At 41.4% G+C, this 16,745-nt stretch overlaps 2 protein-coding genes across 2 annotated transcripts; one reads left to right on the top strand and one right to left on the bottom strand.

Moving 5' to 3' along the window:
• The first annotated feature begins 5,820 nt into the window (after positions 1 to 5,820).
• Positions 5,821 to 9,197, top strand: LOC117505257. Its single transcript, XM_034164865.1, has 3 exons — positions 5,821 to 6,017; positions 6,092 to 6,457; positions 7,647 to 9,197. Exons 1-3 carry the CDS (start codon positions 5,987 to 5,989, stop codon positions 8,105 to 8,107), a joined length of 858 nt encoding a protein of 285 aa, XP_034020756.1. The 5' UTR covers positions 5,821 to 5,986; the 3' UTR covers positions 8,108 to 9,197.
• A 2,671-nt stretch (positions 9,198 to 11,868) lies between these two features.
• LOC117505413 lies at positions 11,869 to 15,818 on the bottom strand. The gene is made up of 5 exons (XM_034165058.1): positions 15,764 to 15,818; positions 15,021 to 15,665; positions 14,141 to 14,257; positions 14,008 to 14,054; positions 11,869 to 12,237 (listed from the first exon to the last, which is right to left on the bottom strand). Exons 1-5 carry the CDS (start codon positions 15,816 to 15,818, stop codon positions 12,118 to 12,120), a joined length of 984 nt encoding a protein of 327 aa, XP_034020949.1. The 3' UTR covers positions 11,869 to 12,117.
• Between the last annotated feature and the right edge of the window lie 927 nt (positions 15,819 to 16,745).

Raw genomic sequence — 16,745 nt, 5'->3', positions numbered from 1 at the left:
GGAGCGCAGCTGATTACGCTGTCGACTTCCGCATCGCGGCTGCGAGGTCTGGCTGGAATGACGTTGCGCTCCGTGCCGCCTTCATAAGCGGACTGTCTCCAGTACTGAAGGAGCATTTACTGGCTAAGGACGAACCGCAGGATTTCGACGGGCTTGTCAATCTGGTTATACGCTTAGACAACCACTTAAATGAACACCGTCGGGAGCAGGCCGGGGGGCGTGGCCGGGCACAAGCCGTCCCTCTCTCTTCCGGGTCCGAAGGGGTGACGTCGTCCCCACGTTCCACTGCCAGGGGGCTCCGTGTGGCTACAGCTCCCCCTGCTGACGAAGCTATGGACACGAGCAGGGCCAAAGTGAGATCTGATGTCAAACAAAGGAGGCTGGCCCGCGGGGAGTGTTTTTACTGTGGCTCATGTGAGCACATGTTAAAAGACTGCCCCAAACGGTCAAACACCAACGCCCGTCCTTAGAAACTGGGCTAAGGGTGGGCCATAACATGTACACGGGGAAACCCCGCAGATCAGCACGAATCCCAGTAATAATCCTGAGCGGGGATTTAACCCTTCACGCCCCAGCACTGGTAGACACGGGGTCAGAAGGGAATCTGTTGGATAGCAGATGGGCAAAGGAAGTAGGGCTCCCTCTAGTGGCTCTGCCTTCGCCTTTGAAGGTACGGGCACTAGATGGCACTCTACTGCCACCGGGAGTGTTTAGGATCCTCGGTTCCACCCGGGATCACGGCTAAGGAGGAGGTTAAAGTCCCTCCCAATCTGACGGCGGTGCCCGAGGAGTACCATGATCTGGTTGATGTTTTCAGCAAAGATCTGGCACTCACTCTTCCCCCGCACCGACCGTACGATTGTGCCATTGATTTGATTCCGGACGTTGAGTACCCGTCCAGTAGACTGTACAACCTCTCACGTCCGGAACGTGAATCAATGGAGACCTACATCCGGGACTCCTTAGCCGCCGGATTGATCCGGAACTCCACCTCCCCGATGGGTGCGGGCTTCTTTTTTGTGGGTAAGAAAGACGGCGGACTCCGTCCATGCATCGATTACAAGGGTTTGAACGAGATCACGGTTCGCAATCGATACCCATTGCCCCTCTTGGATTCGGTGTTCACGCCCCTGCATGGAGCTCAAATATTCACCAAACTTGATCTTAGGAATGCGTACCACCTGGTTCGGATCCGGAAGGGAGACGAATGGAAGACGGCATTTAACACCCCGTTAGGTCATTTTGAGTACCTGGTCATGCCGTTCGGTCTCACCAATGCGCCCGCGACGTTCCAAGCATTGGTTAATGACGTTTTGCAGGACTTCCTGCACCGGTTTGTCTTCGTATATCTGGATGATATACTCATCTTTTCTTCGGACCCTGAGACTCATGTCCAGCATGTACGTCAGGTCCTACAGCGGTTGTTAGAAAACCGGTTGTTTGTGAAGGGCGAGAAGTGTGAGTTTCACCGCACTTCTTTGTCCTTCCTGGGGTTTATCATCTCCTCCAACTCCGTCGCCCCGGATCCGGCCAAGGTTGCGACGGTGAGGGATTGGCCCCAACCAAAGAGCCGTAGGAAGCTGCAACAGTTCCTCGGCTTTGCAAACTTCTACAGGAGGTTCATTAAGGGGTACAGTCAGGTTGTTAGCTCCCTGACTGCCCTGACCTCCACTAAGGTCCCCTTCACCTGGTCGGACCGGTGCAAGGCCGCGTTTAGGGAGTTGAAACGCCGGTTTTCGTCTGCGCCAGTTCTGGTGCAGCCAGATCCTACTCGCCAGTTTGTAGTGGAGGTGGACGCCTCAGACTCAGGGATAGGAGCCGTGCTGTCCCAGAGCAGGGAGTCCGATAAAGTTCTCCATCCTTGTGCCTACTTTTCCCGCAGGTTGACCCCCGCTGAGCGGAATTATGACGTGGGCAATCGGGAACTCCTTGCGGTGAAGGAGGCTCTGGAAGAGTGGAGACACCTGTTGGAGGGAGCTACGGAGCCTTTCACGGTTTTCACGGACCACCGGAACCTGGAGTACATCCGGACCGCCAAGCGGCTGAACCCCAGGCAAGCCCGCTGGTCCCTGTTTTTCGGACGCTTTGACTTCCGGATCACCTACCGCCCCGGGACTAGGAATCAACGGTCCGACGCACTGTCCCGGGTGCACGAAGAGGAGGCCAAGGCTGAGTTGTCGGACCCCATCGAAACCATCCTTCCCGAGTCCACTGTCGTGGCCACCCTCACCTGGGACGTGGAGGAAACCGTCCGGGAGGCCCTGGCAAGGAACCCGGACCCGGGAGACGGTCCGAAGAACAAACTTTACGTCCCACCAGAGGCTAGGGCTGCCGTCTTGGACTTCTGCCACGGATCCAAGTTCTCCTGTCATCCCGGAGTGCGTAGGACCGTGGCAGTAGTCCAGCAGCGCTTCTGGTGGGCGTCACTGGAAGCCGACGTCCGGGACTACGTCCAGGCCTGTACCACCTGTGCCAGGGGCAAAGCGGACCATCACAAGACCAGGGTTCTCCTCCAACCCCTGCCTGTGCCTCATCGCCCCTGGTCCCACATCGGCCTGGACTTCATCACGGGCCTCCCGCCGTCCCAGGGCAACACCGCCATACTGACGATAGTGGACCGGTTCTCCAAGGCGGCCCACTTCGTGGCCCTCCCGAAGCTCCCAACGGCCCAGGAGACAGCAGACCTCCTGGTCCACCACGTCGTGCGTCTGCATGGGATACCATCGGACATCGTCTCGGATCGTGGTCCCCAGTTCTCCTCGCAGGTCTGGAGGAGTTTTTGTAAGGAGCTGGGGGCCACCGTACGTCTCTCGTCCGGATATCACCCACAGACGAACGGCCAGGCAGAGCGGGCGAACCAGGACAGGCCCTTCGCTGTGTAACCTCCGCGCATCCGGCGGCCTGGAGTAACCATCTGGCCTGGATCGAGTACGCTCACAACAGCCAAGTATCATCTGCCACCGGCCTCTCCCCTTTTGAAGCATGTCTGGGCTACCAGCCCCCATTGTTCCCACTTGTGGAGGGAGAGGTCGGGGTACCCTCGGTCCAGGCCCACCTGCGGAGGTGCCGCCGGGTGTGGTGGACCGCCCGTTCTGCCCTGTTGCGGGCCCGGACGAGGGCTAAAGCCCATGCAGATCGCCGGCGATCCCCGGCCCCTGCATACCAACCGGCCATTTTGGACGCCATTTTGAATCTTAAACCCATGAATGAATTTAGTTTAGGCACAAATGAGTTTGCTGTGACCTGCAATGGTCTTCCCATTCAATCTCTGTGATATTTAAGTTGTTTATGTTGTTTAAAGATGTTTTAGTAAAAACCCCTATTTTGGCGGCAATCTTGGGTGCCATCTTGGATAACTGGCTTGAGGCCAGCTTTTATTTTTGGGAACATTCTGATTGTGTTTTGGGGTCATCTAAGGAACCTAAAAAAGTTGGTTTGGTTTAGTCCTGGGAAGGGGGGGGGGGGGGTGTGTGCAAAGGTAGTGGTCATAGCTCCCCTAGTAGTATCAACATGCATCTTATCTAGAGGCATGTTGGTATCTGGAGACAGAAAATGCAGTGAATGGCAACTGCAAGGATGAAACTGCACCACCCTGCAGAACATGGATGTGGCTGCTCTGTATTTCATCGCACAGAAGCTGATAATTTCGTGGCTTTCCTCTCTCGATACCTTCTTGTAAGTGTGCTCTGAAATTACCCTGGCGAGGTATGAATATGGAAAATATATTGGGGGGTTAGACCCTTCTGATACCCTCTGTAATTCCAGTCATAGATGATAAGGGAAACAATTTAAAATGACCTTACCTTGAACATTTAAATGTAAACAATTTTAAATGTCCATTTACTTTAAATCCGCAGAGGTACAGACCAGATTTTCTAGAAAGGTGCCTGTTTGGTTGGCTGGTCAAATATTTTAGCAACAAAAGGGACACAGTACTTACATTATTTGAAATGTCTTAAAGACTGATCAAACTTAAATTTCTGTGATATTTCCATTGCAAATTCAAATATTTATTCCTTGCTTCCAAGATGATGTCTGATGTACTGATTCAGGCACTCTGGTTGATAAAGTACTACTGGTGAATTTTAAAAGGTGTTGACAGGACAATAAACATTAAAGGGGTGATAATGCACAGATTTATTTTTTATCTCCCTTTCACAGTTAATTGTAGTTTGAATTTCATGTTAAACAATAAAGAAATTCCAGCAGTTGTATTGTGATGATTCATGTCCATGTCTGTCCTTGTCCTCTGTCTCCTCTTGTGATTTTTTTTTTCTGGTTTTGGTTCTCTGTGTTGTCACTGCTCTGTCCTTCTTGTGCACTTCCTGTTTTATTTTGTGATCACCTGTTCCTAGTGGGTCTCCTCAGATGTTTCCCATTTGTGTTGACCTTCACCTGTCTCCAATTTGTGTCGTCGCCTCCCTTTGTATATATACCGCTGGTTCTTCCTCTGTTCTTGTCTGAAGTTTCTAGTGGGCCCTCGTGTTTCTGAACCCACTTCTCCTTAGTGTTTGTAAGGTTTGTTACTGTCTATTGGACACTGTTACCGGGTACTATTGGTTGCTTTTTGTGTTTTGACACTGGGCTGTGTTTCTTTGCATCATCCAACTGTCAGTCCCCTCAGATACTGTCACCATCATCTTCCTGATCTCCTGTGTGTTGACTGTCAGATTGTTTTGTTTAGTTTTTTTTTTTTTTTTTAATGAAAACCTGTTTTTAATCTCTACATTGGGGTCTTCAACCATCTTCCATCCATGACCGGTGTGACTGTACATGTACATTGTACAAGTCCTACTGTTTCAGACTTGTAATTGAGATGTGTAACAGAAGTCAATTTCTGGAATCTTGATTGATCTCTGACATGCCCACATGATGAAACTTGTTTTTTTTTTTTTGTAGATACCATAAAATGTATCCATGTTATCCATGTCTTTTGGGTACAAACTTGTTGCAAACTTTAATGTCTTTTAAAACACATTCTCTAATAAGAGTACACTAAATAAGTTTTATAATCTGATCCCTTCGAATTCATCTGATCTCAAAATTATTTTTTAAGGGGAAGGTATTGTCCTTTGGAAACATTACACCTTTTGTGTGTATGAGTACAATTCAAAGAACCAAAGGTCACATTTCCTCTGGTTGACACTTCATCCAGTACTACATTTTTTTTTTTTTTTTTAACCTCAGTTGCACCTGCTGCGTTAAATATCCTGGAGACTTTCACCTTGAGGTGTTGCTTCCTGTCTGAAAAATAACTAATACATTTCAAGAGGGTGGTAATGTGAACATGGCCTCATGGTACATAATCCCACAATCTTTTTTCTCCCCCTGTCTTTATGTCATTGGGATCTTCTCTAACCATAATCCAGACTCAGAAAAAGGGTGTGATTTGCCATCTTTTGCATTCTGAGAAGCCAACATTTCATTTTAACATTGCACCCAGTGAGTCAAAACTTCATTCTTGAGACATATTTGTTTCCCAGAATAAGAAAGACAGAAAACCATGCCATACTCATCCTGGATCAGACTCAAAACCTCTCAGTTGTCCCTTGTACTTTGCCATATTTGTTGTTAGTCTGTGTGGTCACAGCTGTCTCATCATATAATCACGACACCTGTTGCTTGTCCCCTTGTTACATGGCACTATTTACATTTATCACGGGTTGTGTTCTTTGTTTGTGTATCCCTCCCCTGACTTTTCTAAAGAAAACTAGTTGTAAAGAAAAATTTAATCATGAGAAAATAGAGAAGTCTGACTTATTTTTTTAATTTTATTTTATCATTAAATGTGTAAAAACATTTATGTACTGACTTAACTTTCAAAATCAGAGTGACCCCATTGCAGTTAATTCACTTCCTACTGAGGCACAAACGGATGTTCGCACCAATGTGTGTCTGGCAGTTACAGTGACAAACCAATAAAATGTACCCCTGCTCAAAACCATGTTTGTCACGGTGAAGAATTCAGTTGTGAAGAGCTCTCAGAATGCACCTGTACACGGCCCTCTGTGTAACACGTAAGTTTAATTTGTGGCTCTTTATGGCTACAATTTGATTGTGTATCTATCTCATTGGGTCTTTTTGATCTTAGTTCACCTGTCCGCAGTGACCCAGTCCTCAACAGTCGTCCAGGACACCGGGGTTACATCGTCCAGGGTCGGTGACAATGTGACGTTACGCTGCTTCTGTCGCAGTGAAGTGGTGACGCACTTCTTCTGGTATCACCAAAGGCTTGGAAGAGCACCCAAGCTGCTGTCTAACATTTACAAGTATGATTTATCGCAGCAAAAGATCCACCAGCTGCAGGCAAATCCTCGCTATTTCGTGCACGTGAAACAAGGAATGAACAATTTACACATCTCCAATGTCCAGTGTGGGGATTCGGCCATGTACTTTTGTGGAACCTCGCACTCAAACACGGCAGAATTTGGGGACGGGGTCTTTCTACAAGTTCAAGGTACTGTTTCACTTTCTGCTGCCTTTGACTTTAGACAAACAATTGAATCAAACGTGCCCCCCAACAATATCAAAATGAGCATTAGACTTTTGATGTGACACCTACCTGAGATTGTCAAAGACTGAATCTCAACACTAATTTATTATATATGTAAAATTTACACCAGAAATCTCAACATATTACTCTATAGGATGTGTCAAACTTATTAAATCTGGTTATGTACAACAGATGTAAAGGTTGTCTGGGGAGGTTTAAGATTAAAGTAAACTTGATAATAGATCTTTAATTCCTGTTCAATCAACAGGAAGGTTATGGTTTGACACACTCTTGGTTTTTAAAATTCATGGGAATAAACTACCGAAGATTCTAAGAAAATGTCTGTTGAATAACTTTGGACTTTTGTACAAACCAAACAAATAAATTAGGGTGGATACAGAGAAGATTCAAAATGTCTTATACTCTTTCCATATAATGAAAAAAACTGAGGAACAAAAAATGATCTACCCTGGAAAGCAAGGTGCAAGTTAAGAATCAGTTTATAAATATAGTGTAGGCAGATCCTGGAAAATTTTATATTAAAAACTCCAGCATTCTGGTAATTAAACAACAATGTAAAAAGTTGTAGTGAAATGGGAAACAGGTGCTTCAGGACATTGTTAGAATACAGTTACCCAACCAAAGTGAGTCTTGCTAATTTGGATTTCTGACATGTGGAATATTGGCAAGCACCAATGAGAGTTCAAACTAAATAAAACTGAAGACGGGACAACAAGCAATTCAATGAAAGTTGGTAAATTGCAAGTATTGTAGACCATTTTAGAATGAGTATTTCCAGACTTGGGCTTTAGCAATGAAAGAAACTGAGGCTAATTTCAACCTGCATGTAACTTCAGCCACAACTCTCCCAAATTTCAGTCATAGATATGATTAGTCCCTGCAACAAACCTACATATGTCTAGGTAGCAGACAGATATGTAGTACAGTATATTGCATAAAGAAAAAGTTGTTTTTGTATTGATCCAGTGCAACAAATTTTCATCAGTTTATCTTCATTATGTGCTTAATTTGAAGACGTACAACAGCATTTTTAGTTTGATTTAAAGTGTAGCACAACTAAAATAAAAGCTGCCCTTCTGATATAGTTTACATTTATTCATTTTTAATTAACCGGTTTGATTCCCTGTTTTAGAGACCGAGCCCGTGGATGTTGTCCAGGAGCCAGTGTCAAAGTTTGTTCTGCCAGGAGACTCTGTGACCTTCAACTGCACTGTCCTGGGTGGAACCTGTGATGGACAGCACAGCGTCTACTGGCTGAGGCACAGCACCCTGACCACCTACAACCACAAGGATCAGTGTAGAAACGTGTCTACGCCAGCGTCACCAGCACAGAACAATATCTACTATTTTCAGATGATGAACCTGAGCTCATCTGATGCTGGGACCTACTACTGTGCCGTCTCCTCCTGTGGGGAGATACGGTTTGGCTCGGGGACCAAGCTGCATGTTGGAGAGGATCCTGCAACTATAACTGCACAGATAAAAATCTTACTCCATCTGTCTGTCATTAGGGTTGTAGTTATGCTGTGTGTTGTAATTGTTTGTCTTTTGGTTTACATCTGGAAGAGATCACATGCTCGTCGTGATCATTGAGATGAAGTTCAAAATCCTTAAACCATGCAACCATTTTTAAAATTGTGTACAATTTTGCGTAAAAGCAATACGGATGCGGGACTCACCCCAAAGATTTGACAAAGGCTGGCACCTGTGTACCACCTTTTATTGATTTTAAAGGCTTTATTCATGATGCTCCCAGGAGTGTATGTTCTTGTGTTTGTATGAGTTAGGCAATAGTAGCCATAGACATGAAGACTATAAGACCAACAGCAATCTTACCTTGACCTTCACCCAGATGATAGACCTCTAGCTGACCCTGACAGGGGAACTCTGGATCCACCAAAGTGTGCGCCACATTTGGTTCAAATTGGAAATTCCTTGGCAAAATGTATTTATTTATTTTTTAAACGGCAGTTATGGGACCAACCCTCATTGACCTACCAGGTTTAGTAGAAATCAGCGAAAAGGACTTGGGAGAAGTAGGGAAACACAATTTTACCTGTGACCCCAATTACTTTAACCTTTGCCAAAACAAACCCTTTAAGGGCAATTTGGGGTCAATCTACATGCGCATACAGCAAGTTTGGAAACTGGCCACTGCCAAAAATCAAATGCTTGAGGAATATTGAGCTCAGCAGAAGCAGTAAAGGTGACAGTGAAGGTGTTGGCTTATTTTTCGAGCATTGGAAATATTAGCCACAAATACAGATTTGTAAATGTCTGTTTTGGTGCAGTATTTTCTGAAAGTGAAGGGGTGGCCGAGTGGTTAGTGCACTTGGTTTCAGTGCAGAAGATTCCCAGTTCAAGTCCCACCCCTGCCACATTTCTCCATGTGACGTGGACTTGCATCAAGAAGGGTATCTGGCGTAAAACTTGTGCCAAATCAACATGCAGACCCACTGTGGTGACCCTGAGTGAAAACAAGGGAGCATCCGAAGAGACTTACTTTTATTTTCTGAAAGTGTGGAGCAGCAGCCACAATGCACAAGTGTTACTTCTGTTCTAGACTAAATATCATGCAGAAGAATTTTGTGTGAAATGATCTGGTTTTGTGTCAAACACCATTAATGTACTGCATCACCATCACGCTGGAGATGGGTCTGGTTGAGATTTTAACCAAATTAATTTGGAGCAAAGCTTCCAGTTTGTGATCATATTGTACAAATAATGCAACAGTATTTGTAAAGACAGACTTATTGTAAATCTTAATTATGAAAGAAACCTTAACAATAGTTGCAACTATTGCGTTTCAATGAAACTTTCCAATAAGCTAAACTCGACAATGATAAAATTATTTGCATTTACTACTGTTTTAAGTAAATGTATTAAAGAAAAATGACTAACAAAAAACAAATTAAAGCTAAATCTGTACCTATCCCTGGGGCTTATGCAAAGTCGGTCTTCTTCCATTTCTTCAACAACAACAAAAAATTTCCATCTCCTATCAAAAACTCAAATTTAGACTACGTTCTAAATTTAATTTCATTAGGTTTTCTTCAGATTAATCTATCATGAACCCATCCATCTGGACTGGCTCCCAGTCTGCCACAGCTGCTGGCACATAGACAAACTTGTTCACACTCTCCATGGCCAATTTGACATCACTAGTTCACCTAACCTGCATGTCTTCAGAAGTGGGAGGAAGCTGGACCATCAGGAGGGAAGCCAACCAAACATGGGAGAGTGTGCAAAGTCCACACAGAAAGGACTGGTCGGAAACTCACCTAGGACCTTCACACTGTAAGACAATGGTACTAACCACCAAGCCACCGAGCTGCCTTATCCTCATCCCCAACCACGAAACAGTAGACCAACTGTGATGCTTATATGCCTGGTTTGATTTGACTTTATATAGGGGTGTAGGCGTTGATAAGCGTTGCTTCTGCCTTTGCCTTATTTTGTTTATTTTCTTATATTTCTTTTCGCCTTTGACTTTTCTGTTATGAGTTTGGTTGTTTGTATACAAGTGAATTTCTGTTATCCATGAGTGTCATTTCAATTCAATTCAATTCAATGCTGCTGTCAATGATCTGTATCCATACCAAAGTTAATTTCTTTCCAGGCCAGTGTCCCAAGCAGTAGGAATTCATGAAAACAGGTATTTAATACTTCTGACAAAACCCAACAGCCATGAGAGAAACCACAATTAAGAGCACACACACACACACACACACACACACAAAACCTAAAGATTAAAATCTTTAGTGTTGGGGTAACAAGAACCCACTACAATTTTTACATATTGTGATTTATTGTGTCTCCATTTTCCAATGTTGTACATCTATTGGCAAGAACAGGAACATTAAAGACCAGTATTTCTAAATGCCTAACCTCTTAATTTAGATGTGCCTAAGCTGCTTGTTCAGTCAGCTATAAGGCAGCATAGAAAACCACCAAAGCTTCTTTTGTTGGGGAAAAAAGAACAGAGGACTTCTGATTTAGAGACATCCTGTTTAAAACCACAAAAACAAGTTTCAAAAGTCCTCTGACATAAGATACAGTACCATCAGCAAGGCAGTAATTGGTCCCCAGCATTTTTATTTTTATTTGTTAGTAGAATATCAATAAAAAAGAGAGGAAAAAAAATATCAGTTTTTATTTATTTGTTTATTTATTTGTATTGATGGTGGAGCGAGGGTTTTTTTTTTTATTTTTTTTTTTTTACCAAACCTTTATTTCAACAAATACAATAAATAGCAAAAGAACAAAACACAAGGTCGAGATATATACGAAAAATAAAAAAAAGTTCCTTATGGAGAAAGTGTCAGCATTTTGTGTTCAAAATTGTTCATTTTCGCTTCACACTTTCTTTGCATTTGAAGCCTTTTTTCTTTTTCTTTTTTCTTTTTTTTTTTTTGAATGAGAAGTTGCGCAACACAATGCCTTTAAAAAAAAAAAAAAAAAAAAAAAGATTAAAGATAAACAATTACACAAAGTACAAAGGTATGCCAGGGGTCAATGAATAAAGAAAAACAAAATAAATAAATATATAAAAGATAACCTGTCAGCACTTAAAATAAGAGTATCAAGAGTCTTCACAGCTTTGGGGTTTGAAGATGACTCAATTGAGACTTTGTAATGTTGTAATTCAAGCAAGTAGAGTTTGAACAGGGGCTTTTTTTTTTACCTGAAAATTTACATTTATGAATATGAAATTTAGCAAATGTAATTAAGAAATTTATGAGCTAAAATTCTTTCTTTTTAGAGTTACATACATTACAGAAACCAAAGAGCACATCAGGGTACAATAGATAGAAGTTACAGTCAAGGTGAGAAGTGGAATGAGTCATCAATTTAATGGCAATATCAACAATTGTTAATGCAACCAGTGTAGCAAAAAAAAAACAAAACAACAAAAAAACAGGAAGCGCATTTTTCTTTTTTTCTTTCTTTTCTTTTTTTTCTCAGCACATTTAATTCAGAACCTGGTGAGTGACATTCTCTTCACAAAAACTAGTTTGGAGATGAGTTTGGAGAAGCTAGACAAAAATAAACAAAATACTGATATTGCTGAAGTCCATGAAGCTAGCATTACTAGCACATCTGCTACAGAACATAAACACAGTGATTCAGACCACTCAAGCAGCATTATGCCAATGTGGATTTTATTTATTTGTTTTGGTCCACTTAGATATACTGCCACGAGAAAAGAAAATGAAAAAGTTGTGAAAATACCCTAAAAGTGTGCATTCATGTACATGCTTCCCACAGCTAAACATTGCTAGCCAAGTCATTAGCTTAACCGCACTAATTTCACACTTTTTTCTTTTTTTTTTTTTTTTTTTGGAAAAATTTATCTTAAAGCTGACATTTCGTGATGCACAAAATAATTTTCTGGAAGCTAATTTCTTGTTTCACAATTTTGGAAGTGTTGACACATGCTATTAGCATTAGCTTCCCCTGCATCATAGGGTGCTTTCATGGCCTTACTCCACACTCATTGGCTGCACACATAAATGTCACCACATTTGCGCAAATTTTGCCACAATAATTTGAGTACACCTCAGGCGAAACTAAAATTAGCACCCACAGTAGATGAAACAAGTCTACTGCATCACAGCTGAGTACACACAGTGGCTTTTACAGCTATCTCTTCTGCTTTTTGATCCGCTGACTTTGAATTCACTTAAAGCAGTGTAATGGAGGTCATCCGCTGTTTGAATGTCCTGCCAACAGAGCAAAAAAAAGAAAAAAGAAAAGGTGAGCCACCACAATACAAGATCCTACGGAGCCCTAGAATTGTCATCGCAAAATGTTTTGCATGTGGAGAGAATGTGTGCACATTTTGTTAAATTGTGCACTCATTTTACTAAATTGTGTTCTCGTTTTACTATAGTGTGCGCTCATTTTAAGCATTGTAAAATAAACGCAGTTTCTAAAACGAGCACACAATTTAGTAAAATGAGGGAATGATTTAGTCTAATGAGAGCACAATTTAGTCAACACCGTTATAAAATATTATGTGCACTATATCTACTTAAACGTGGCCACATTTTGTAAAAAGTGCACTCAATATATATTGTCTTGACACATGTAAGCACCGCATGTGACCCTGCTACAAAGAGTAGAAGTCTGCTGCCACCACCTGCCTTCGGTTATCATCATTTAATGTGAACTGTATACTTACAGAGTTAAGTTGGAAAGATATTCAAAGATTCGATTAAACCTGTGCCAAATCAACATGCAGATCCACCTTGGATTTATTATGGCAACCCTGAGTGCAAACAAGGGAGCAGCCGATAATAACTTCAAAGCAAATTGCTGTTATAAATCAAACTACAACCAACCAACATTTTTTCCCCCAAAATGAGATGTCCTCCGTTCTTTATTAATTACACTGAACTTGACGTGCAGCCTAGCTGCAAGACCAGAGTTTAGGGACCATCAACAAATTACCACGGAAATGCCTTGATGAAAACTCAATAATGTCATGTTTATGGTTTGTAGTGCCACCAAACTCACATCACACATCAGTGAGCTCCCTCTGGTTGTACTACAGCACTTAGATTGGAAAAATGTGCGATTATATAATTTTGAAGATTTTGTTATTGTAATAAATTTGAATAAAAGCTCACTATTTTTTTTATTTAAAGCTGGAGTTTATTGAAGTGTGATGTGAGTTTGGTGGCACTACAAGCTATAAATAAAACGTTATTGAGATTTGATTCAAATTTATTTCAATAAAACATTCTTTAAAATCATATAATTGTACATTTTTCCAATCTAAGTGCTGTAGTACAACCAGAAGCAGCTCACTGATGTGTGACGTCACTTTGGTGGCAGTACAAACCGTAAATGTACATTACTGGGTTTTTATCAAAGCATTTCCTTTCACTGTGGTAATTTGTTGACGGTCCCTGAGCACCGGTCTCGCAGCCAGCTGCACGTCAAGTTCACTGTAATTCATAAAGAATGGAGGACGTCTCATTTTGGGGGGAAAAATGGTGCTGGTTGGTTGTAGTTTGTTGTTTGCATTACAGCGTTTGGAAAGATGTGTCATTTGATTTAAAACAGCAATTCGCTTTGAAGTTATTGATTCCAGAGAATCAAATCTGAATATCTTTCGAACTTTGCTTAAGTACTAATAGCCCAAATCTCCGTACAATAGCTTGCGACAGCGAATGGTGAGAAAATGTCAGAAATGACTTAATGTGAGTACGAAATACATATTTTGAGAGCTCAGTTTAGGCCTATAATGTGCTCACATTTTATTAAATCGAGGACTCAATTAAAGGAAAACATGCTCACAAATGATCATTACCAGAGAAAAAGGAAAATGTGTACACTTTTTATTAATTTGAGGACTCAAAGGAAAATGTGCGCAGAAATGATCACAGCCAGAAAAAAAAAAAAAAAAATCACTTTAAGTGACCTCTCCCGGGTTCCATAAGATCCCACAGAGAAATGCTGCAGAAAGATCCAGATACACAACCCACCTCTGGATGTGGAGGCGGCGCAGCTGAAACTCTTTCCTGTGAATTTGCTTGTGGGAAAAAAAAGAAAAAACAGAGCTAATGTACAAAAACAGCACACACCACAACACATAGTGCCAGCTGCAAAAATAATTACCTGAGCACTGTAAGATATTTCCTTTCTTCATCAAGAAAACCATAAAAACAACCAGGATGATGTTGAATGCCAAACCACCGCTTAAGAAATACACCAAAAGAGTAGATTCCGACTCATCTGCAAACACACACAGGAAGCGAGATCACACAGTAGAATGTGACACTATGGGCCCTATGTTGACCATAGTGCGTGGTCTAAAGTGCATGGCATAAATACATGCAGGGCATGTCCAACTCCTATTTACGGTGGTATGTAATGTCAACACAAACTAAGACACATGACCAAAAAGTGTCATGTTCAGTCTCTTAATTAAATCACAGGTGTATTTTGGCCACAACATTCCAATCAGAGTGCCAGCTGGCATTACTTTTAAGAACTGGGTGCACTTGGGCATTGGAGTCAAGTGAGAGGTTTTCTTGTTAGGAAACAGATCTGTGCACCAAAGGTGCCTGAGGTGAAACAGGACTGTGTGACTGAGTTCCCATATATATATATATATATATATATATATATATATATATATATATATATATATATATATATATATATATATATATATATATATATATATATATATATATATATATATTAAATAATCACACAGTGCAGAAACACTTTAAAAACTATTTATTGTAGTTATCGTAGGATTCAGATAAACTCAGTTTGTGTTCATTTAGCACTCTGTTACGCGTGCGCCTTTGTTACCTGTGTATTTCTTTTTCAGCAGTATGTGTATAAAAGAATTTCTAATATGCCATTTGCTCAAAGGGGAGTGGAACATTGAGAGGCTTGACTGCTAACAGTGTTTAAACAATAACTTGACTTTGACAGAGGGAAAAAAACTCACAATCAACCTGAATTTTGTCAGAATTTTACTTACTTTTAGAGTTGTTCACATTCCCAAACAGAATGTGCCCACACAATGCGACAGCGCAGTAATCCGGATGAGCCCCACTCTTCTCCGGGAGGTTGTAGATGCAGGCTTGTGTCTTGATTTTCATCTCACGCTCCTCAGTCCTGGCTCTGTGAGTGTAAATAATACCTGGATGAGATTCTTCTGAGTTTCTAAACCAGGAAAAGTTGTGTTCTCCATCACAGCTGTTGCTGTTTAGCGTGCAGCTGACACTGAAAGAGGTTGCCGGCTGTCGGACCAAAGCTCGGACATTTGTGCCCGAACCCTCTATGTTGACGACAGTACCCTCCTCAAATTCCAAGTTCCTTGAATCCTCACTCGCACAGTAGTACGTAGCTGAGTCTGCCATGCGTAAATCTGAAATAGTCAAGTTATTTTTCTGTTTGTCACTTTCCAATTTGAAGCGTGAATCCTTGAATTCATTGTATAACCTTCCCCCATTGAATTCATAATACGAAGATACAAGTTGTAGCTTGTTTCCTGCTGTTTGCTTGTACCAGTAGAACCACTCTGCATTGTGATTTTTAGGGGAGCACTGCAAGGTCACGCTGCCCCCAACACGTGCTGATATTACAGACAGGGATGCCGATCGTGTCAAATTCACCACCGGAGCTGAAATTGAGACCAGAATATGACCAAGTTAATAAGAATGTTACGCCGATGCAGATGTTTAAAGGTGAAAATGTTCAGTGACAAAGCACAAGACTTACCCAATCCCCCCAGAAACAGACACATGAGATTCAAAGCAACCTTTGTAGGTGTCATCATGCAGCAAATGAAGAGAGCTTCAATGCTTTTCTTCTTCTGTTCAGAAAGAGGACCGTGTTTCATTGGCTAACCAGATGTGACACTGGATGTCATATCTTAGAAACAGTCCACAAACGACTCAGAGCCTCCTGTACAGACAATTCTAGGATCATCAAAACTTTTCTATCTATCCATTGTTGCAAAGAAAACTACAAAACATTTAATTGTAGTGATTAAATTGTGCAAAATTGGTTTTATGTATGTGTGCCTTTTCAATTAGGTGTCTTTGGGTTTTTGTGTTAAACAATATCACTAAGACTGTGCATGAAAAAATAAAGTAGAAATGAAAGATAAACGTGCAATTTGATTGCCTTTGTCGTCAAAGATCAGTCAAAGTCCTCCACACAGGTTTATTCGCTCTCATAATTAAAGTACACTGAAATTGGTCAAAAACTGAGCACAATAATTTTGGAAAATAAAAACAACAACAACAAAAAACTAGTGTGTTGTCCGTGGGGATCCACCGACTCTAGTTTGGGTAGTGTTTATAAAATAGATAGCTGATATTTTTCAAGGGTGGTAATAAATTATGTAAAGTTTCTATAATGAGTTGGAATGGTGTGTGAGTCCAGAGTGTTTTTAGAACCTTAGACCTCAGCAGTTTTTATTTCCTGTTAATTACATAATTTTTTATGTTAATTTACTGTCGTAATATATTTAGAAATTGTTTAGGTTCTTGTTATCATATACACACTATAATAATAATAATAATAATAATAATAATTATTATTATTATTATTATTATTATTATTTTATTTTTACTTCTATTTTGTCATTTGATTTTTAAATGGATCACAATGGAAATAAGTGTTTTCACTTTCTTAGATCGTCAATGTATTTTTAAGGTATTTTGAGGATTCTCTTTCACCAACACATTCTTGCATC

Source organism: Thalassophryne amazonica, chromosome 23, assembly GCF_902500255.1.
Source record: "Thalassophryne amazonica chromosome 23, fThaAma1.1, whole genome shotgun sequence".
Classification (NCBI taxonomy): Eukaryota; Metazoa; Chordata; class Actinopteri; order Batrachoidiformes; family Batrachoididae; genus Thalassophryne; species Thalassophryne amazonica.
Note: the sequence above shows the minus strand (reverse complement) of the source record. Positions and strands in the feature narration are given on the sequence as shown.

What these genes read in the sequence shown, in the direction of transcription:
- LOC117505257 (XM_034164865.1), top strand. Translation starts at nt 5,987, where the DNA reads ATGCACCTGTACACGGCCCTCTGTGTAACAC. An exon ending in CACGGCCCTCTGTGTAACAC is followed by an intron (nt 6,018 to 6,091) that starts GTAAGTTTAATT and finishes TTTTGATCTTAG; the next exon opens with TTCACCTGTCCGCAGTGACC. An exon ending in GGTCTTTCTACAAGTTCAAG is followed by an intron (nt 6,458 to 7,646) that starts GTACTGTTTCAC and finishes TCCCTGTTTTAG; the next exon opens with AGACCGAGCCCGTGGATGTT.
- LOC117505413 (XM_034165058.1), bottom strand. Translation starts at nt 15,818, where the DNA reads ATGACACCTACAAAGGTTGCTTTGAATCTCATGTGTCTGTTTCTGGGG. An exon ending in TCTGTTTCTGGGGGGATTGG is followed by an intron (nt 15,666 to 15,763) that starts GTAAGTCTTGTG and finishes TCTCAATTTCAG; the next exon opens with CTCCGGTGGTGAATTTGACA. An exon ending in AAATATCTTACAGTGCTCAG is followed by an intron (nt 14,055 to 14,140) that starts GTAATTATTTTT and finishes TTTTCCCACAAG; the next exon opens with CAAATTCACAGGAAAGAGTT.